The sequence below is a fragment of the Clytia hemisphaerica genome, unplaced genomic scaffold (assembly GCF_902728285.1).
Source record: "Clytia hemisphaerica strain Z4C2 unplaced genomic scaffold, Clytia hemisphaerica genome assembly, whole genome shotgun sequence".
Taxonomy (NCBI): Eukaryota; Metazoa; Cnidaria; class Hydrozoa; order Leptothecata; family Clytiidae; genus Clytia; species Clytia hemisphaerica.
The window spans coordinates 1,113,768-1,135,435 of NW_027104274.1; the positions used below are offsets into that span (position 1 = coordinate 1,113,768).

General features: G+C 36.3%; 3 protein-coding genes across 4 annotated transcripts; all 3 read right to left on the reverse strand.

Moving 5' to 3' along the window:
- Nucleotides 1–5,234: 5,234 nt before the first annotated feature.
- Nucleotides 5,235–7,599, reverse strand: LOC136816783 (2-hydroxy-3-oxopropionate reductase-like). Its single transcript, XM_067073105.1, has 2 exons — nucleotides 7,137–7,599; nucleotides 5,235–6,138 (listed from the first exon to the last, which is right to left on the reverse strand). The coding sequence occupies exons 1-2, from the start codon at nucleotides 7,480–7,482 to the stop codon at nucleotides 5,408–5,410; spliced, it is 1,077 nt and encodes a 358-aa protein (XP_066929206.1). The 5' UTR covers nucleotides 7,483–7,599; the 3' UTR covers nucleotides 5,235–5,407.
- A 2,001-nt stretch (nucleotides 7,600–9,600) lies between these two features.
- Nucleotides 9,601–20,554, reverse strand: LOC136816785 (putative uncharacterized protein DDB_G0282499). Its single transcript, XM_067073108.1, has 5 exons — nucleotides 20,419–20,554; nucleotides 14,121–14,291; nucleotides 11,702–12,805; nucleotides 11,005–11,118; nucleotides 9,601–10,331 (listed from the first exon to the last, which is right to left on the reverse strand). The coding sequence occupies exons 1-5, from the start codon at nucleotides 20,516–20,518 to the stop codon at nucleotides 9,718–9,720; spliced, it is 2,103 nt and encodes a 700-aa protein (XP_066929209.1). The 5' UTR covers nucleotides 20,519–20,554; the 3' UTR covers nucleotides 9,601–9,717.
- Nucleotides 16,012–19,213, reverse strand: LOC136816784 (uncharacterized). 2 transcript variants are annotated; one of them, XM_067073107.1, is made up of 4 exons: nucleotides 19,117–19,213; nucleotides 16,899–18,708; nucleotides 16,428–16,811; nucleotides 16,012–16,172 (listed from the first exon to the last, which is right to left on the reverse strand). In XM_067073107.1, exon 2 carries the CDS (start codon nucleotides 18,235–18,237, stop codon nucleotides 17,032–17,034), a length of 1,206 nt encoding a protein of 401 aa, XP_066929208.1. In that variant the 5' UTR covers nucleotides 18,238–18,708; nucleotides 19,117–19,213; the 3' UTR covers nucleotides 16,012–16,172; nucleotides 16,428–16,811; nucleotides 16,899–17,031. The 2 variants fall into 2 exon arrangements, with proteins under 2 accessions (XP_066929208.1, XP_066929207.1); XM_067073106.1 differs by having other exon boundaries at nucleotides 16,012–16,811.
- Nucleotides 20,555–21,668: the final 1,114 nt, after the last annotated feature.

Here is a 21,668-nt window from a genome sequence, read left to right on the forward strand (position 1 = left end):
ATCACTGGGAATGGGGTTAAACCGTATACCCCATGTTGAGTAGGTCCATACTTTTGTTGCTGAATGGTGTAACGCCCTAGAATTCCAGGCAATTTAAGAGGTTTAAACTCCTCTGGAATTCTGAGTTTTAGTAGGATTTAAAAGTTACACCCGTGGAATTTCAATTACTTTTAACAGATTTTTGTATATCCCTATGGAATTCCACGACATATTTAAACCTTACCCCTTGGAAGATTTGTATGATAAGGGTAGAGGGTTCCATTTTTTGGCCATATGTCATCCATAAAATATATTGCCCAAGGCAAACCGTTTCATCGAACATGTCATTTTTGAAATGTTGGATGAACTATTGGACCGGTTGCGCCAATGTAAAATTTTCAGAAAAAAAGAAAAAAAAACGTCTTGAATGAAGTTTGTTCCCCATCAAACATTTGATCCACCATTTGCAAGAGCCTGTTCTTAGATAAAATTGATAGTTTGTACACTTTGCACACGGAAACCTGGCGTTGAAAAAAAAAACGGTTTGTCGAATCCTATTTTTTATATATCAATAAATTCAGCAAAATGTTTTGACCGCCAGGCAGAGATGTGCTTATATCTACGCTCGTATTATGATTATATAAGTTAGAAGTAATATCTTGTTGGAAAGATAATTTTGATTGGCATAGTAACCCGCCGATGAAATAAGTTCCACTGGGGCTATGAGACAGGGGTGTATAATGAAACAACAGATGCTAAGATAAAGTCTGCATAAAGAAAACCCGATCTAGGGGCCTTTTTCTTCTTTCCATTGTTTCTTACTTGAACTTAGTTTGTTTTGCTGACTTTTTTATCATGTGATTTTTTATATCAACAAAGGAAAAAGCTAACAAAAACACCAGAGTTTTTTTCCGGACTATGGATATGCAACGTACGCAATATAGAATCTTTAGCATATTACTAAATAAGTACTCACGAAGTCAAGCTGGTCTCATTTTTTTATTAAGCTATTTGCTCAAGCTTAACATCTCATTTTATTTTCAAATTTGCTTAAATACCGAAATGTCTAGATATAAAGCATGGCTGTGTGTGAAATTTGGTAGATTTAGAGATCAATGCTTACATTACTTGTGTTTACAGACTTTTCTTAGTGACCGGGTGTCGTCGAAGGGAGGAATTTGAGAGTGTTTCTTTGGTACACGTCGACTATAGTCTGATTCGCAGACCTCTGCAAAACCGCAGGTTGTATAAGGAGTACGAATCTGTTACTACCCAGCTGGCACACAACGTCGTTTCAACGTTTTTCTAATATTCACAACGTCCATATAACGTTAGATGAACGTTGAAACAAAGCAGTCTACGTCAACTATTGTACGTCGTTCTTGCTCTCGTTGCAAATTATATTGAGACAGGGATTTATCAACTAAATTACTTGATCGAAGAAATGAGCACTCTATCGCCGCCTCAGCGTTCTGGTCGAGTTTATGCTGCTCACACCATTTTACACAACTTCAATAAAGCTACCGATAAGTTCGTGTCAATAATTAAGAGATTGATTTTTAAAGATGACGATTTCTGTAAAGATATTGAAAAATTCAAAGAAAATCCTTCTCCTAATGGCATAACTTTGGCAATTCAAAATTTCTTTCAAAAAGAAGGCGTTTTTCAAGAAGTTACAAGATCACTTCAAAATACACCAGAATATATATCATTGGATTACAGTCCCCATGATTTAGACGAATTGCTGTCAAGTGGATACTTGCAATTGAATCTTGCTAAACAACTAGAAGGTTTACATCATATCTCTCCGACAAGGACAGTTTCAGAGGTTAGTGTAGATTTAGGACAGACCTCCAATTACCCTTATCATCTATCAGAACGTCAAAATGCGATATTCTACAATACGCTTCGATCGTTTAGCTCACCCAATGAAAATCAAGATCATAAAGACTGGTGGTCAAGAAAAAGTTGTTGTTGTTCGGTTTCTCGTTTTGAAGTTGCCGCCAATGTCTGCTTCTTCTTCATTTTCATCCTCTTCGTTGCTTCATTCAACTATTGATCACATACGAGAGAGAATAATGTCGTAGTCCCTCTTGCCAAAAACATCTTTGTTAGTCAAACGTTCATTACCTCAACCAGACATCTGTGGAACATTCTACCCTTAGAGATGAAACAATATCAATCCCTTTTATCGTTTAAAAACAAACTCAAAACTCGCATTTACAATTAGAAATTTATCATTTATTATCTAAATCAGTTACTTTGTTTGTTGTTCCAAGGATTCAATCCTCAGAGCAATGGATGAGATGTCTTTTTTAACTTTTTTAACTGAAATTTTTTTACCTCAAAGTACTTCGTAAAGGTAACAATCAATCTTTAGTCAAATGTTTGAATTTGTTTTATAAATTTCATTTCAAAAATCCAATTATTTATTTCTGAATTTCATTTTTATTGTTCCGAAAAGTTATTTTTATTTTTTGATTGTTTGATTAAAATTCATCAATTTAGACTATACTCTTAATTGTGATTAATGTAGGAAGAGTCGAATAAGTAGGGATGGGAAACTCCAGAAAAAATATCATAAAATTAACTCCCTACAAGAAAGCACAGAAGAGTAACAAGGACAAAACTAATTCAGTATTCAAAATCCTTTTTTGTTCTTTGTAATGCTTTGAAGCTGAAGTGCTCTATCCAATGAGCTACACTTGATAGAAAGTGGCAGGAATCGAACCTGCTACCTCCTCAGCTAAAAGCTAGGAAAAAACTATTGACTTTTTATGATCTTGATTAACTATAAAATTTGAATAAACAACAATTCATTCCTATTAATTTGAATTTGACTGTGATGAATTTTAATTTTTTCGATTTAATTTAAAAATTTTGGAATCATATTTCTTTTCAGTAATATAGTTTAGCAGCATGATATTATCTCTTTCCAATCTTCTTTTTTATAAAGTTATAAGGGTATAGCCGGTGTTTCGTACGGTTTAAAAAAGTAAGCCGGTCTTCAAACTCCATAGGCGTAACTTTTACACTGTTTGAGCAATTGCCCGGCAAACTTAGACATATTGATAACCCATAGGTAGGGGATCATTTTGATACAAAAGTTATTTCAAAATTTTAAGTTTTTTTTTCAGAAAAATTTCAGATTTTCTTGGGACGGATTGGTGACCGCGGGACCCAGATATAGCCTTCTTAACCAAGTCATGCAAAGAGCTAGCATCTAACTTTGAGCTGTAGTAGTTATCATAGTGATATTGTGCATGCATACTTGACATATGCCTTGTCAGCCCACCTTTGGATTTTGTGACCTTCTCGCAAAACTGACACACAAATTCTGGTGGTTTTTCATTCTCTACGACTTCACTCGTTGAGATCTCATCCACCATGCCCTCAACAACCTCACTAGATGCTAAAGCTTCGTCTACTACCTCAAAAAATATGGAAATATCTTCTTCGAGATCCAAAACATCAAATTCAAAGTCAGTTTCGACTATCTCAGCAGTTTCAAAGTGTTCAGCCATCTTGTTTGATTTATCTCCAAGGATAGAATGAAGTTTGTTTTTATTCTCTGCTCAGTCCTGAAGTAGCAAACTCGTTTCCCGCCGAAATCTGCACATACGAAACGATCACGTGACCAAAATAAAAAAAATCTCAACCTCGGAGCTGGGACTTCCCGACCATGTATAGTATTCAATTGACATTGGTCTACGTCAACTATTGTACGTCGTTCTTGCTCTCGTTGCAAATTATATTGAGACAGGGATTTATCAACTAAATTACTTGATCGAAGAAATGAGCACTCTATCGCCGCCTCAGCGTTCTGGTCGAGTTTATGCTGCTCACACCATTTTACACAACTTCAATAAAGCTACCGATAAGTTCGTGTCAATAATTAAGAGATTGATTTTTAAAGATGACGATTTCTGTAAAGATATTGAAAAATTCAAAGAAAATCCTTCTTCTAATGGCATAACTTTGGCAATTCAAAATTTCTTTCAAAAAGAAGGCGTTTTTCAAGAAGTTACAAGATCACTTCAAAATACACCAGAATATATATCATTGGATTACAGTCCCCATGATTTAGACGAATTGCTGTCAAGTGGATACTTGCAATTGAATCTTGCTAAACAACTAGAAGGTTTACATCATATCTCTCCGACAAGGACAGTTTCAGAGGTTAGTGTAGATTTAGGACAGACCTCCAATTACCCTTATCATCTATCAGAACGTCAAAATGCGATATTCTACAATACGCTTCGATCGTTTAGCTCACCCAATGAAAATCAAGATCATAAAGACTGGTGGTCAAGAAAAAGTTGTTGTTGTTCGGTTTCTCGTTTTGAAGTTGCCGCCAATGTCTGCTTCTTCTTCATTTTCATCCTCTTCGTTGCTTCATTCAACTATTGATCACATACGAGAGAGAATAATGTCGTAGTCCCTCTTGCCAAAAACATCTTTGTTAGTCAAACGTTCATTACCTCAACCAGACATCTGTGGAACATTCTACCCTTAGAGATGAAACAATATCAATCCCTTTTATCGTTTAAAAACAAACTCAAAACTCGTATTTACAATTAGAAATTTATCATTTATTATCTAAATCAGTTACCGTTCCAGTTGTTGTTCTGTTATGTTATACAAGTGGCCCCCGGGGAGACAATGGCTCAACTGCCTAAATGCTAAGTCATCATTTCATGGCCAGCCACTTAAAATATTGGTCATTGTTATTACAGTTGACTCTCTCTAATTCGATCTTCAAGGGGAATTGGATTTTCATCGAATAAGAGAGCTTATCGAATAATAGAGCGTCGCTTATGAGAGTTTCTTGTTGACGGGGATTTTAAATTTCATCGAATAAGTGAACCTATCGAATAGTAGAACGTCGAATTAGAGAGCGTCAGATGTATTTACAAATCGGCCAAGAAAAGTACAATAGATTCTCCATAACTCGAGCCCGTACGGGGAACACAAAATTGTTCGAGCTAGGGAGATAAGTTTATAAGGCATTGTTAACTGAGTAGCAAGAAAACTTGTCCGCAATAATAAGGAGACATTCGATTTATAGAGGATCGAGTTAAAGAGACTCTACTGCAGTGTTTTCAGTCCTGGATCGTGAGGGTTTGAAGAGTTGCTTCTTTAATTTGATTTGTTCCCAGCGATTCGTTATACTTTAATCTTCAAAATGAAACTTTTCTTATTGCTACATGGAGCTGTAAATAAAGGAAGGGTAGCGGACAGTGAAAAATACATCATTTCAATATTGTGTAAAATTTATTCAAAATATTATCATATATATTATAATATCAAATATATTATATATCAAATATATTCATCATCTAATCATTTCATATAATATTTTCATAACATTTTAATATTTCAATAAACTAACAGTTTTTTCACAGGAGATATATGTTTCAGATAATTTCTACTTAGGCATTGGGTGACCGGTACGCTTTGTTTCGATGCCATCATGTCGAACAACAAGCGAACCATCTACATCTTCAACCGAATATTCCCAATTTTTAAAACCTTCATCTTGCAACCTAACGCCCGTTGCGTCTTCAACAATCTTGGCGGGGCTATAACAAGGGGCGTCAGGTCCATACATAGCAAGGGCGCGATTATACATTTGTTGTACATGGCTCATCAATTCGATTGGAACATTATATTGACGCGCGATATCGTGCATAAGTTGATTATCCTTACAGAAAAGATCTAACGTAAAGGCGGTGCCGTAATCTCCTTGCGCGATCATAGGCACCGCTGTTTCCCACGCGAAACTGTTCCCAGCGGTCGCGCGAATGATATCGTAAGTGTGCTTCACGTCCATACCAGCCTTCTTGCAAACAACCAATGCCTCACCAGCTGCTATGGTAACCATAGCACAAAGCATGTTGGATATCACTTTCGGAATGAGCGCGCTTCCGGCACCACCGGTATACAAAACTGTTTGATAAGACGCGTTCTGTAAGTCATAAGTGTGATCAAAAGCGTCCTTATTTCCGGCTACTAATACGGTCATCTGGCCTTTCCGTAATGCTTCTAAACCACCGGTAATGGGAGATTCCAGTAAGTAGCATTGTTTTTCTTCTAAAACTTTTGTTTGTTCTTCCGTTTGCTTGAAATCCGTGGTTGAGTGATCGATCCAAATTTTCCCTAGAATAGAGATGAGAATTAATACATGTTTCCTATAAGAACAAACTATATGAGAACATTAGGCTTTTATGGCCAAATTAAAGAAAAATTTAAAACCCAATTTTTTAAAAAATTGCACAAAAATGGTAAGAAAATTGAGAGAATGGCTTTAAGCTCAAAATATTCAGAAAATCAGTTTCATAGTATATTTAAACCATTGATATTTTAACAATCGACGAGAATATTTTGCTATGAGAAAAACTCGATCATAAAAGTGCATGTATATGAATACTTCGGGAATCAATCAGGCTTTCTTAATATTTTTTTATTCGTAGATGCAGTTTTCTAACCTGCAATAGTTTCCAAAAATAATTTTATCCTATGAATCTTTCACTGGGCGAAATGAGAGATTTCCAATCCTGGAAATATCTTGAAAATATGATATTTCCATACACTTTTGTAAATATGGAAATATGACTTTTCTATATTTCCAAAGTTGTGGAAATACCATATTTCATGATATTTCCAATTCTGAAATTCATTGAAACATCATATGTTCAAGATATTTCCAATCTTTGGAAATATCTTATTTCCAAAAGTTGGAAATGTTTTTAAAATATGATTTGGAAATATCATGAAATATGGTATTTCCACAATTTTGGAAATATAGAAAAGTCATATTTTCAAGATATTTCCAGATCTGGAATAAAGAATATCTTTCATTTCAAATCTCTTATTTCGCCCAGTGTTTGATATTGTATTTAAATGTAGTCCTTTTAACAGTATAGACTACTCAGGTTTTCCTCCTATTTTTGGAAAGGCAGTCTTATAACCCGATAAATGTTAACGCTCTCTTATTTTCAAGGGATTCGTTTCGAATTAGAGAATAATTCCAACTATTGAAAGTGTTTTTTTTTTTCAAATTTATTTTTTATTTGGTAGAAACTCCAGTGTCAAAATAATGAAAATCATGAAATTTTCTATCCTTAAAGTACATCGAGAATTACTCGCATGCTTACCTGGAGACATTCCGGCTAACATGCCATCCGGTCCTTCAAAAGCTTGTTTGATATGTACCGGCTTAGGTAGTGCGGAAACGATGACGTCACAATCTTCTACAACCTCTCTCGCAGTCTTCCCAACTTTGCACGGATAGCCTTCGCATTTTTTTGCTTCGATATCTATAATGCTCGTCAACTTGTAGTTGTTTCTCAATAAATTATTTGCCACCGCCGTACCAACATTTCCCATTCCGATAATACCGATTTTCTTCTCTTTAACCGAAACGGAATCATTGATTAATGTTCGGATAGCATAAGCTGGCCGACTGATCTTCCGTGTGATCGACTTTGTGAAGATATTCATTTTTTGACGATTTTCTCTGTTCAAAAAAATTAAATTTATTTTTCCAAGCTGTTCGATTTTAATCTGCAGCAAGATAGTTTAAGTATTAACTCTCTTCACAAGAAGGTATGTTCTACCAAAACATCACTCTGTGCAAAATAAGTCAATTTATAGCGAAATCTGTTTATTTTGGAAATATAATGCGGTTTGTTGTGCGTCGAGTGTTTTCTTACTGTATTTTTTACAAAGGAGTCTCTAGTCGCTACAGTTTACGAGTAAAGCTCATTTCACATGTTTCAGATATCAGCATGAATTTACTCAGGGATTAATTCCACGTCATCTTTTCGACATTTTCACGCCAAAAGCTACACTACTTTATAATCAAAGTAAAATCTAAGCGATAAAGCTAAAAGCAGTTAAAGTAAAATGACTTTATTGATCTGGATTTTAAAAAAAATTCCGAATTGTAAAATGGGCTGTCATTTTGCAACCGCAAACGAGGGCTACCCGAAGGCTCCCTAGTTGCCCATATTTATTTATTTTTAAATTTGTGCAATTCGTGATACTTTGTCTGCTTTTCATTGTCCTTTGTGTTCTCATTTACTCTTAGGTGCCAAATAAACGGTCCCCCCCGCTTGTTAATTTTTCGATTTTTTTCCAACCCCCCCGGACTTTATTAGGACCCCCCCGTTTATTAATTATTGAAAAAATTCTAGCTTCAAAAAGGAAAATTCCTTGTTTTACTCTAAAAAGCCTAAATTTAGTCTATTTTGACCCTTTTTAGGGTTTTTAAAGGTCCATTTTCCAACCCCCCCGGTAATTAGGTCCCCCCCGTTTATTTAATTTCAAAATTTTTTCCAACCCCCCCATTTATTCGAACCCCCCCGTTTATTTGGCACCTAAGAGTAAACATCTTCAAAATTTTATTTAAATTCATGAAAATGTTGCTCGATATTTTTGGCCTCTAAAATAACAAACCCAGAACCCTGTGCACTGTAGCCGAGCTCTATTTTATGCGACGGGCCATTCAATCTTCTTTTTCCAATCCTCTGATTGTGTCTCTATTCGAGCGAAATTTTAGTAGTTGGATAATGTTGAAATTTGACAATGTATTGGCTTGACATTCATAGACCATTTTCGGTTCCATTCAGGATTACGAACTACTGTAGCTGAGAAGATGTATTATAAGCCTCGTTTGACCTAGTTGAACTTCGAATATATAAAAAGGGACTCTGGTGTCATGTTTTTTTCTGCTGATGGACATTTACCATATCATTCGTAAATAAAAGTGTCAACACCTCGTCAACGCACATCGTGGAGGTGATAATCATCACTTGTAGTCTTTGAGTAGAAATCCTTTTCGCACAAAAACTATATAAAGATACTATTAAATGGTTATAACCGATTTCCTTACCTAACTCGAGATATTTCATGCGCAATTTCCACTTTTCGCCACATTTTGATCGATGATTGACCATAAATTGCATCTTCTGCGTGAATTATCTTGAGTTAGGTAATGAAATCGGTTATACCCGTTTAAAAGTCTTCTATATAGTCTTTTTGAGAGCTTCGAATGGTATACATTATATTGTCTGATAATGAGTTTGAAATTTTCCAAAAATTTGGCCCTAAGGGTTTTGCCTTGGGAAAAAAAAATTGTCCATAAAAGGGATGTTCCATCAGTGGGATTTTAGGGGATTTTTTCAAGAGGCAAAAGCATCCTATAGAGAAGGCCTGAGAAAGTTTCAGCTAGATAATATTTTTTCCTGTAAATTATGCTAAACGACCCCACTAATAAGAGGATCTTAGGATCTCAGGATCTCAGCTCAAATTTGCTTCAATAAGGCTTGGAATATAGCCGAGAAGCCACTGAACCCCTTATAAATCGATGTATTCTATGAAAGAAAGTTTAAAGTGCTAAAATAGCAATTCTCGTGCGAACTTTAAATTCTGAAAAACGTTAAAATACACTGAAATCTCAATATATTTCGACCATGATTGTAGCCCTGGCTGGGCCCTGGCTAATTGACGGTTTTGTGCGCTGTGGATCAAAAAGTTAATCCTATGTGAGAACAAGCCATGAATTCAATATGTTTTGGAACGCCATAGAACAAGGTATCGAAATGTTCAAATTAAATAATTCAAAAAAAGTCAAATTTTTATTCCAAAATGATATTTCAGAGTATAAATACACAGTTTATAAAAAAAAATCTACAACGAAAACAAGCTAACACTCAACACCTTCTTGAATACATTCTACATGCTGATGTAAGCATTATTCCCACCATTCTCCATCGGCGGCGGCATATGTTGTGATGACGTCATATTTTGAGGCGATGACGTCATTTCATCATTATTTATAATCATTACGCCATTCGGTGTTTCTGATTGGCTGCCGAATTGCATTACACGTCCATCATTGTCCACGTGGACCTGTGTTGCCGATCCTTCGGGAGATAATACGGCACTTTGCGGAGGTAATACTGCATTTAAAGGAGATAATGTAGTTGGTTGCGAGGCAACGAATGAGACAAGTTGGGTAGGAGAGGTTAAAGTTGGGTCATCGTTTATATTTTCATTGTTGTTATAATAAGAGTTCCCTTCATCAGATAAATCCATCATTTGATGTCCTTGAGTGTTGACCATACTCATTGTGGGTGCATGTCCGTTTTGCATCATTTTATTTACACTGGCATCCAGTTTACGTTCTTTAGTGATCAGCTCGTGCATTGAAAAATGGATTTTAGCCTGCTGTTGGTTGAGTTTTTGCATTTCGTCTCTTAGTTCTGCGGATCGCGTCATATCTGATTGTTGATTGGCCAGTTGTATGTTCACTTGACACTGTCGCATTTGACGACTCAACTCCTCGCCTGTAATAAGAATGTGGACGTGTAAATGTGAGCGTATAAGTGAGTACGTTTAGGAATATTGAATGCATGGGACATTGAACGACATAAGTAAGCAAGTGAATGCATTATATCCATGACGTAATGTTTTATACGGAAGCATAAAAATAGCACGGGCGTTTGTCACTAGTTTTATTGTTTAAATTCAACATCCGGTCTATTTTTTGTGCTCCCGTAAAAACATTATATAATGAACATCTCGAATCTATCGAGGATATTTAGATTCTTTCAGTCATACTTTTGCCATAAGGAAGTCATGTGCTACTTTTTACCCAATAAGATTTCTTGATTTGGATGGGGGAACAAGCACCGTGGGTTAACTCACTCTTAAAGTTTTGTTTATTAAACACACAAAAATCTTCTTAGTAAGTTAATCCATTGTGCTTTGTTGTTCGGGAAAAGCATTGGGTTGATTAGCTCTAGTTTAGACGGCCGACTTTCTGTCCTGACTATTCTTATTGTTAGAGTAGGCAGAAGTTGAGCAAAAAGTTGGCAGCTAAAATCTTTGCTTGGAAAAGAGTTCAAAGAAGACCTTGCATTGACGTCAAAAGAGGGCAATGCATTGACTTTAGACAGCCCACTTAAATTCACAATTGTGAATTGGGCAAAATAAGTGGGCCATCTTTAGATTCTTTACCTTCAGCTTTCAGTTGTCTTTTCATTTCTTCGATTTTCTCTCTGGTCAATTTCTGTTTCTTCTTCTCTTCCGCTGCCGCTCGATTCTCTGGAATGGCTATCGAACGTGATTTACCTAAAGAAACGAAGATTTTCAAAAATGGAGTACCTGATTTTGTCTTTGGGTTATTGAGCAAGTATATTAATATCGTGACAGCTTACTCACATGTGCCTCACATGGTTTCCATCGAACGAATGTCGTAAACAAGATTCTACATCCATCTTCCTTATATTTCGAAAAGTTGATTTTGAAGTAAATTTTAAAGGATAGACCTCTTCATAAATTACGTCACGAACATCATTTGCCTCGTTTTAAAATTATTGCCAAAGTGATTAACTCCCAGTGGATTTTATTAATACTAATTTCTATTCATATCATTTAATGTCTCAAGGGATATAATCACCATGGTAATTGTTTGAATACGAGGCAAATGATGTTCGTGACGTAATTTATGAAAAGGTCTATTCATGAAGTTCATGACGCAATGCTTCATACGGAAGCATCGGAAATAGCCCGGGCGCTTACCGCTAATTTTAATGTTTAGATTCAAAATCAGTGGCGAACCTTAAAACCCCGTCTTTATGGGGTTTCCGTATAAAACATTAGGTCATGAATACCACGAATCGTTAACTCTAATACATAATAATCAAATACATACCTTTAGCAAAGCGATAGGTCTTTCGAACTTCAGTTTCTGCCATTGTTCGTAAATCTTTTTTCCTCATCAGCAAACTGGGATCTTTTAAAACGAGTTGGTATGCCGTTTCGTTAACAGCGACGTGCCATTTCTTTTCACTACGTCGAAAAATCTTCGAACGTTCACGTAACGCAAGTCTATTGGTCACAGCTTCAATTCCCAGCTTACTGTTCATCCCGTTGTTACTACCATGGAAACCATTGTGAAAAACATTCATTCCGTCGTTCTGCATTTTATTCTCTAGCTCTTCGGTACGTTCTGTAATATCCAACACGGGGAAGTGTTCATCGTCCTCCATCGCGGATTCTTCAGGATTCAATGGAGAATTTCCACCATCATAACTTCCATTCAAGCTCCCTCCATCGTGGGTATTCGTATAGTGGGTCGGATCAAGGTTTTCATCGTTGTTGTTAGGTGAGCTTCTGCAAAACGAAAGTGGGGGAGAGCCGTGGGAACCATTTGCTTTGTGCTCACTGATTGGTTGATTCGGGCTTTCCAGCGAATCGATTGGTTCTTTTTTAAACCCAGACCCCTCTAAAAACTTTGTGATGTCTACTTCATCTTTTGTGTAGGGAATTTTCTCTGTTTTGTTTTCCGCACTTGAGCTTCCGTTGATTTGGTTAGTTTCCGGTTGATTTTGTGTTTGTTGCGGGCGCTTTACACTACGGTAATCATTTACTTTGACCGTCATGCAATCGCATGTTTTGTTTGCGGTATTGTTCGAATGCGGATTTCTGATTGGTCCGTTATGATTCATTCCTGTATTCCCATTGGATGGCATGTTTTGTTGACAGCCGCTCATTGGCTGATTATTAGAATAGTTCATTCTCATTGGCTGTTGCTGTTGCTGCTGTTGCTGTTGTTGTTGTTGTTGTTGTTGTTGTTGTTTTTGTTGGTAATAATTCCTTTGTTGCATTTGGTTTTGTTGTGGATAGAAGCCATTCGATTGGTTCTTTTTCATTCCATTGTTTTGTTGAGGGTAGGGTGGTCGTTGTCCGTATTGACCATACATTGGCATGACAACGTGCTGTCCGAAATTAGGGTCGTAGAACGAAGTTGTATTATCTGAATAAAATGTTGAAAAGCAATGAATGGTATACAGTACGACCTATAAAGAATTTCTAAGTTAAATTTAAGTAAGATAATTTATAAAAAAAAACAGAAGATTTTGTCTTAAAACCGCGCAACAAGAGCTACAAAAAACTTTCAATGCTTCAAAATGTTACAGCTTAAACAGTAAAAGCTTCTTCGTAAAGCTCTCGTAAGAGACTCGAACAATCGTAACATCTTTGGAATTCGATATATTGAAAATATTTAACGAATAAGAAATTATTTGTGCCAAAGTTCGTCATGTAATATCAGAGGAATGTAAAGAGATGGAAAAACAGCTTCTTGAAAACAATGGAAAAACTGCTCGTCATATACCAGGTCTCTTGCCCTTAAGGGAGTTTATGTCGAGTAAATAGGTTTCTTTTGTTGTCGCTATAAAAAATCTGCATAATTACTAGTAGTAGCGTGTTGTGAAATAATTCTTTTGTTTCAAGCCTGATTATGCGCAAACTTTTAGGGCTTATATTTTGGGTACACCTCTCCTATACGAAAAGGTACCTATATCTTCTTGCTCAGAATTTCCTAGCGATTCTACTGATATAACCGCATCATGACCGCACCATAATATGGAAAGCTAGAGCTCGAGAATATTATAACTTCATCTTGATTTTACTCGACTTCTGACAGTTTTACAAGAACCAATTTAATATCATTGCGTTAAGAATTTCTTTTGCTATACATTGGTAAAAATATTGCTCCTTATTCTTAAAAATTGAACTAGTAATCGGCAAAAAAGGAAAAACAAATTTTCATTTCTATCGTCAAATCATGTAGAAACCTTCCGATTTGTATGGCGAGCCGTCTTTTCTGGACTTACATTTAATGACCTAATCAACGTTTTTACAATAGAATTTTCAATAGAAGTGATCGTTGAACTTTGAGTAATCAGAAAAGCTGTTTTTCCATCTCTTTGCATTCCTCTGGTAATATTGAATTTGAACAAAATTTAAAAATCCAAGAAACTGTTTGTCTCGAAGCTTTTCGGTGTTTATACCATCGTCGGGTTCATAAAAATGATCTACAATCATGGTCGAAATATATTGAGAATTCCGGTTATTCTAACTTCAAGGCCTTATTGGACTATTTTTGAACTTTTGGATCCTCAGATTCTAAGTCTAGCGTTAAAACAGAGTTAAAACTCTACCCTTTGAACCTACTTTACAGTACTTACAAATCGATTGTGATTTCAAAATTTGCTGGGGAATTTCTCTTTTTTCTCAAATATCATGACCTTGATTGTAGTTTAACAGAACTGTCTTCAAAATCTTACTGTTGTTGTTATTTCTTGTTTCTTTAGGTTCCATGTTGTTCTTCATACCACGTGACGTCAACAATTGTGATAATTTGGCGCGAAATTTCACTCTCGGTCCAACCCTCCTGATGACTTCTTTCAGATCGCATCGATAAAGCAGAGCAAGCGCACGACCATCGATTTGATGAGCTAGAAGAAAAATAAGAAGTTTTTATTCATAGAGAGTAGATCGAGTTACTCTGTCTATTTCACGCCATAGCGCATGGGAGTTGAAGCAAATTAATACGCCATCTTTGCTGAGTAGACCAGATCGGGAGAAGATCACAGTTCGGTACCGGCAATTTTTTCAACCAAGATAAACAAATGACTCAACAGGAAACGAGGAGGCGACAAAACGGTCTTGATTGATCAAATTTGCCTGATTATAAAAATGGCGCATTGTTTTGCTGCACCATGTACAGACTAGCTCCATGTAGTTTTTTATATCAGATATTTGTTTCATTATTATAACGTTTATTTAATCACAACATTTGTCACAGACCAGGTTTTCTTAGACCCTTCACGAAATTAAGTGTCCAAAAAAATCGTTTCCAAAAAAATACCCTATTATTCCAACGTTATTGTAGCTGGAGGAGCTTTGAGCCTTTTCTATAGGAATAAGGGAGCTCAAACCGAATTTGAATGAGCACGTTTCTTCATCCCCCCTTGAGCCTTTTTAATATGTATTCGTTCCTTTGTGAAATTTAACAACTTGTAATTACCTGGTAGTAATTTTTTAATTTTGTGATATTTTTTTAATTTTGTAAATTGAAATTCGTTTTGAATTTTTTTTACTACAAGTATAGTAATGGTGCAAAGAAGACAACGAAACGTCAAGAAATGAACAAAATTAAATTTTTAGTTTTCACTTTTATTATTAGATTTATCTGGCCCAGCAAGAAATTTTTTCAAATTTTCGATAGAGCTGGACGGGCGGTAGATAAAATTGAAATCTATTCGACTTATGAAAGTCAAGAAATTGTAAATTTAGCTCCTTCATTATTGAATGAATTCCGACCGGGTCACTGGAACGAGGGTGGGGATAGAAATCATTTGTAACTTTTTTGTAATTTTCTAAACTTCAATAAAAGAAGAACAATTATTGAACAGATCAACATTCTTTCGTGCCAGGAAACATTCTTAGAAACACCCCCTTCTCACAGACCCGGTAGGATTTTTTCAGCCAGTTGAGATAAAAAAACGGACCAAAATACAATGGCGATATCCCCATATTTTTTTGGCAGGGGATTTCAATTCTTTTGTTTTCAATTCGGAAAATTCAGTAGGGAAGGAAAAAATAACATAACATTTCGCAGTGAGTATTTAGTATGGTCGTGCCAGCTTAAAAAGCACTCTTTGTAGGAAAAAAATATGATCCGGCTGAAATTTTGCACAGACCTTCCTTATAGTATCCTTAAACCACAGAAAAAATTCCCCTAAATTCCCATTGGTGGAACACCGTTTTTTAGGCCATTTTAGTGATGACGTCATAACAGGAAATTCAAAATATCGTCATTTTCAGACTTTTAGCAATATCTTTGCTGAAGATGGTTCAAATATGATCAAATTTGGCCAAAAATTGTGCTTTATGATGGTAATTAAGATGAAAATGTAAAAAATGACAAAATTTTATTTTTCAGGGGGTTTGGTTGGGTCAAAATAGCTCAAATTAGCAATTTTTGCCTAATTTTGACGATTTTTTGCACTTTATCATCGTCTGACTTTAAAAAAGTCATCAAAACTCTTAACAAAGTCATGATGAAATATTTAGCATACCAATAAAGATGTTTAAACGCCATTGAATTTAAGATGGCCTAATTGCTGTGAAATGTAAGATATTAGGGAGCCAAAAACATTGAGATTTGGAATCTTGAATTTAAAATTAATCTGAGAGTTTTTTGAAAAGGAAAAAAAATCTATTTAACAATCATTGAGTTTTTCAAAAATATTTTCAGTGTCTTGTCCATCCGAGTCATGTTGTTCACTAATCGCTTCGTCTAACTCTTCTTCTTCGAAAACGTTTTCCTCGTCCTAGAGAAATAAGCAATGAGGGGAAGTCGTCAGCTTGGTGGGTGGATTTCTAGTAAGGGGAGCTACAGTAGTTGCCATATTAAACACTTTGTCTTTATAAAATCTTGCTCCTTAGTTACAAAACAGGCGAACGTTTTCCTCAAAACTCAAGTGGTCAGAAGTTATGACCTAATTTAAGGAAAATGAGTTTCTCACTCGGGTCAAATTGATGCATTAAAATTTGGCATAGTTAATGATAGTTTAAAGCCAAATTACATTTGTGTTGTGTTACAATCAACTCCATGGCAATCGCCACACGATGAAACACAAGGTAGGTTATACTTCTTACACGTGCAAATCTTCGTTCCACATGGGTTTTTGGTAGTTGTTTTGCACTTGCATCTGATTACCTTCAGGAGAGAATCCGGAGCAAAAGGTTGATCGGTCTTAACTGGAATAAGTACATCCGCCTTGTGTGTTTTCCATCCCCATTTACATACGTCGAAGACAAAGAAGTCCTTTTCATCATCTTTAATGAGAGACCAGCACATTATTTGATAGTGTGCCCGCAATCCATGAAAGTAAGCGGCTCGTTCTGTTGGAGGCATGTTCGCCGGCTCAATCACTCCCTTGCACGCCATATCCACATATCTGTCATGTCTAAAAAGGACAGTAAGGATTTATTGAGGACGAGTCGTAAATTATAAGAAATGGAATAGAAAAATGTAGACTCATTTCAAAACAAACCTTATTTGAGATAATGTCGAATTCAGTTTGCCACCATATAGGATTTTGAAAGCCTCAATCGACGCTTTGCCGACTTCCTCTTGCGTGCTCCAAATATTACTCGATTTCTTTTCCAGATATGAGTTGGGGTACACTATTTTCGGCATACATCTCTTCCAATAGCAGTTCTAGACCTGAGCCTTTCATCATGGTCCCGATACTTCCCACAAAACTCATTAAAGTGTGGAAACCTCCAAGCCGACAGTGATTCTTCCTTTATTATTCCCATGGCCTTTAACCAAAGCGGTTGATCGAAGGTGACACTTGGTGTTGTGATTCCAGCTTTCTTAGCTTCGTTGATGATAAACTGTAGCGTTGAGTAGATACATTTCGGACTTGATGGTGTCAGATCGATAATAGGTAGAAATGTAACGGTAGACTTGGATTTGGGATCGGGTGTAGTGCCAGTTGCTAATTGCATATAGCCGTTCCAATTAGGTCTTGTTTTTGAATGACTGAACCAACCACAATGCCATATGATGTCGTAATTGATTGAAGATGGAATTGTAGATACAAATTGAAGTTCATGGTAAGGCTTCAATAATAGCTGATTCAGTCCGGTGTTCTGGTTCTTGAAGTAATCAACAATTTCGACTCCTCTTTTCTCGGTTAACCTTTCGACTTTGAGGCGTTTTTTCAATCCTGGAACACGTCCGAAATATCCTTGAGGTGGTTTGTCACTGGTACAAATGATGCCCATACCGTGAAATGTACCTTTTCCTGATAGGGTGACAGTGTTATGGTCAGCATTATCTGCAATCCACTGAGCGAACAGTTGAGTCAGCGTTTCTAAGTTGATTTGAGACAACTGATCGGCATCTAGATTTGCGATGACTGATTGTTTGAATCTTGTAACTTCATCGGGTGTTATTGCTAATCCAAGTTTTGACAAATGATTAACAAGCCATTTCGAGACATCTAGATCTCGAATATCAGCTTTTATGATTTGTGCAGCTGCTCTTAAGACGCCTCCCTTTGTCATTAATGATTTAAGTCTTCGGAGGTGAAAATCAGCAAGGTTTCTGAACATTACTAAGTCACTTTGGCGACCTTTTCCTTTAACAAAGTAGATGTGCCCTTCGTATTTGGCACTTAGTTTATCACGAAATCTACGAAGAGTGTATCCGTTCTCGTTGAATTCAAGGAGCTTTTCGTGAAGTTCTTGTATTGTGTAGCTTTCACAATACATCATGTTTTCGAAGTGATGACAAAACATCTCGAACGCTTCAGACATTTCTATATTTTCAGGTCTGCCTTTTTTAGGCTTCGGGGTTTGATCGTGTAAGCAGAAATCCATCATACAATTGCAGTGGTATCTTGCCTCTTCTGCTGGCAAATCTATGCATGTTTGCAATCTTCCATTAACTTCTTCTCCCCAGTCGTCCTTCGGTTTAATGCAGCCTCCAAAACAATTTTGCGCCTCTCGATTGTCTCGACTTCCTTGTAATCATCTTTTTTACTATCACATGGTTTGGCACATTAAAAGCAATCTTTCTTCCAATTGAAAATTCTATCCAACGAAGATCGTAGTCGTTTTGGAGGAAGGGTTTCGATTGGAATCGTTCTTTTGTCAGTTAGGCGTTTACGACACTTTTCATGCACGAAAATTTTGGACTCTTTAGCTGACAGATTTTTTATCTCTTGTAACAGCCCACTCTCTCCTTTCTTGTCGCATGCATATTGCATAGTCCGTAGTCCTTTCTCACCAACTGGATTGGTAGGGTCATCGCCTTTTGTGCCACAAATAACGCAGTTTTCTGGATCCATTGTTCTAAAAGGATTATAATTATGATTTATTAGAATTTTAGCGTCCGGCGACGCATTTTTACGAAAAAATGCTGTTCTAAAGTCTAGAAATTTTTCATGAACAGCAGGTCAAAACTTTTGAGATAGTGGGGTGGGACAGGGTTATAAGGCAATGAGACACGGGTATGCATACAACTGAGATCAGTAGATGAATTCTTGAGACGATGAGGCAGGGGTAATTTCTAAGACAGTAAGACAAGGTACAAACCCAAGAACAGCTTATCAAAGTAACTATAAAACAGGGTAAAAAATAGGTTTAATTTCTAAGGTCTTCACCGGATGATTGTGTAATTTTGACAGCTAGATTTATGTACTGGTGGTCTTGTCATGGATTTTTAAGCAAATGTGCAAAACGAACGATTATAAAACTAACCTTTAGTATATAATCTGAGTACTCCTGCGTTCGTACAAGTTTCTTGGTTCATACCAGTAAAGTTATCAATCAATATTACTAATTCTTATTATTGTTTACCACTAGAAGATAAGCAAAAAAATTCATAAACATTTTAAATTAAAAAAAAAATACAAGTGACATAGAAACTCACACCGACCTGTATTTTAGATAAGAATGCAAGTCTCAAATATTATAGTACGTTCACTCTACTTTGGATAATCGTTAACGACTCTCAAGTAGAATTCTCTTCTTTCAACCATTGAAAACAATGGAGATGAGTGTTTGTAAAAAGGACATTATCCAAAGTACAGGGTGTCCCTAATTAAAGTATCGAGTCGAAACACAACTATGAGTAGAAAGTTTTATGTGCGTGTTCACAAAATTGTATTTTAAGCTCTCCCTCTTTTTTCTTTGTCATTACGATTAATTTATACGTTGTAACTACCTTTTGTAATAAGCCTGTGTGATGGAGAACGTTCTTATATTTTAGCGATAACACACACAAACTTTTCTACTCAATCGCATGTTCAAACTCGATACTTGTATTAGGGACACCCTGTAGAGTGAACGCACTATACACGCAAATGCAATGATATTTTACGATCAATTAATTAAAAATAATCAATGGAGTGCATGCTGATCCCTTGGGGAATCCATTAAAAAGTTCAAACATTTTACTCGGGAAGCTAGAATACTTTATCAAGAGTTTGAATGACTCTTTTAAAGTAAGGCGATGATAAAGTGCAAAAAATAGGCAAAAATAGGCAAAAATTGCTCATTTGAGCTATTTTGACTCAACCAAACCCCCTGAAAAATAAAATTTTGTCATTTTTTATACTTTCATCTTAATTGCCATCATAAAACACAACTTTTGGCCAAATTTGATCACATTTGAACCATTTTCAGCGAAGATATTGTTAAAAGTCTGAAAATGACGATATTTTGAATTTCCTGTTATGACGTCATCACTAAAATGGCCTAAAAAAGGGTGTTCCACCAGTGGGAATTTAGGGGAATTTTTTTTGTGGTTTAAGGATACTATAAGGAAGGTCTGTGCAAAATTTCAGCCGGATCATATTTTTTTCCTACAAATAATGTCAGGCGACCACACTAATTGGTTTATTTCTATTTGATTATTTTCAGTGGGGACAAAAATTGGAGGATAATTTTCCACCAGGGACGATATTTGTAGAATTTTTCCAGTGTGAAGGGGTCCCAGTGAGTCTGTGAGAAGGGGATGTTTAGAACCTTTTAAAGCGATTATAAAAACAATTGGCATACTTTTGAAGCTTTCTGTTTCTTGTTCGAAACCATTTTCAGTCAACCAATGAAGGACATCAGCGATTGACCATTGATAAATCGATTTTGGTAACGATGGCATCTTTCTTCGCTGGTTTGTATTATTTTATCAATCACTGAAATAATAAAGAAAGATTCAATTAGATTTACTAAGCTATACAAACTGAATTCCCAGTAACCCAAAATCTTCTATCCAATCAAAGTTTTTTTAATTGCAATCTGTTACCCTAATCATTGTACTAAAGTTCCTTAGGCTATACCTTTACCCATCGTATCTAGCGCCCTTCTAACGCCCAACTGCGCCTTCCACGCTCCACTGGGCAGCAACTTAGCAATTGGTGTCCAGCCCTCCTAAACTTTAGTGTTGTTTCGGCAGCGATCGGCGGCGGACCTGCTCAGGACATAGGTTTGTAAGTATCCTTTTCGTATTTGTAGCCCGATTGTAGAGCGTTGTCATTATTAAATATTAGTTTTATTGTAACTGCATAGTCTACCGTTCTTGTCTACAATAGGATTAGGTTCTACTCCCCTAGGTCCCTTTAACCCGTCCCTTTCGTAGTCTAGACTCACTCACCCACTGCGTCTTATTCGTCTGCTAGGCCAGCACTCAGATAAGGCTCCAGTACATCATTACAAATAAGGAAGGAATCAGAAACTTTTCCCAGGCAAGCAAAAGTGATTCTGTTAGATTTGCACCGCTTTTCGAATGACGGATTGAATTTAGCATTTTCTTGTTTTCAAATTTTGGCGGGAAATGTGACTTCCAAGTTAGTATTTGTACGAGAGCCAAGCAGGCCACGCAACCACGTATATAGAAACAAGGAACTTTAATAAAACTTTTATTTAAGTTCCATGATAGAGATTCGACTTTAGCCTCCGACGTTACCTTTTTAACCCTAATAATAGAACCACTACTCGACGTGGGTGTTGCCAGGCTATCAGTCTGTTCCTCTAAAGAATCCTGAATTGCAGCACGCATGCGTAATTTGTCGTTCTTTAAACCATATGTAGTTAATTCCCGTGATAAAGCAAGAGAAATTTATACGTAGGGATGGTACAGTCACTTTCGATCGGGGTTTTGGACGCTGGAATTTGTCGTCTTTTATGAAATTTGTCGTTCTTTTTGTCAATTTTTAGTAAATGCAGGATTCTTTAGATAAACCCCCCTCTATAAAGGAAATCCACATCCACCGGCAGGAACCACTTTTCGAAAAACTCCGACTAAAGCAGAT

Coding starts and splice junctions, on each gene's coding strand:
- LOC136816784 (XM_067073107.1), bottom strand. CDS start 18,237: ATGATGGATTTCTGCTTACACGATCAAACCCCGAAGCCTAAAAAAGGC.
- LOC136816783 (XM_067073105.1), bottom strand. CDS start 7,482: ATGAATATCTTCACAAAGTCGATCACACGGAAGATCAGTCGGCCAGCT. Junction 6,139..7,136: donor GTTAGCCGGAATGTCTCCAG/GTAAGCATGCGA, acceptor TCTCTATTCTAG/GGAAAATTTGGATCGATCAC.
- LOC136816785 (XM_067073108.1), bottom strand. CDS start 20,518: ATGCCATCGTTACCAAAATCGATTTATCAATGGTCAATCGCTGATGTC. Junction 14,292..20,418: donor AGAAACAGAAAGCTTCAAAA/GTATGCCAATTG, acceptor TTTTTCTTCTAG/CTCATCAAATCGATGGTCGT. Junction 11,119..11,701: donor GACCTATCGCTTTGCTAAAG/GTATGTATTTGA, acceptor TCGTTTCTTTAG/GTAAATCACGTTCGATAGCC.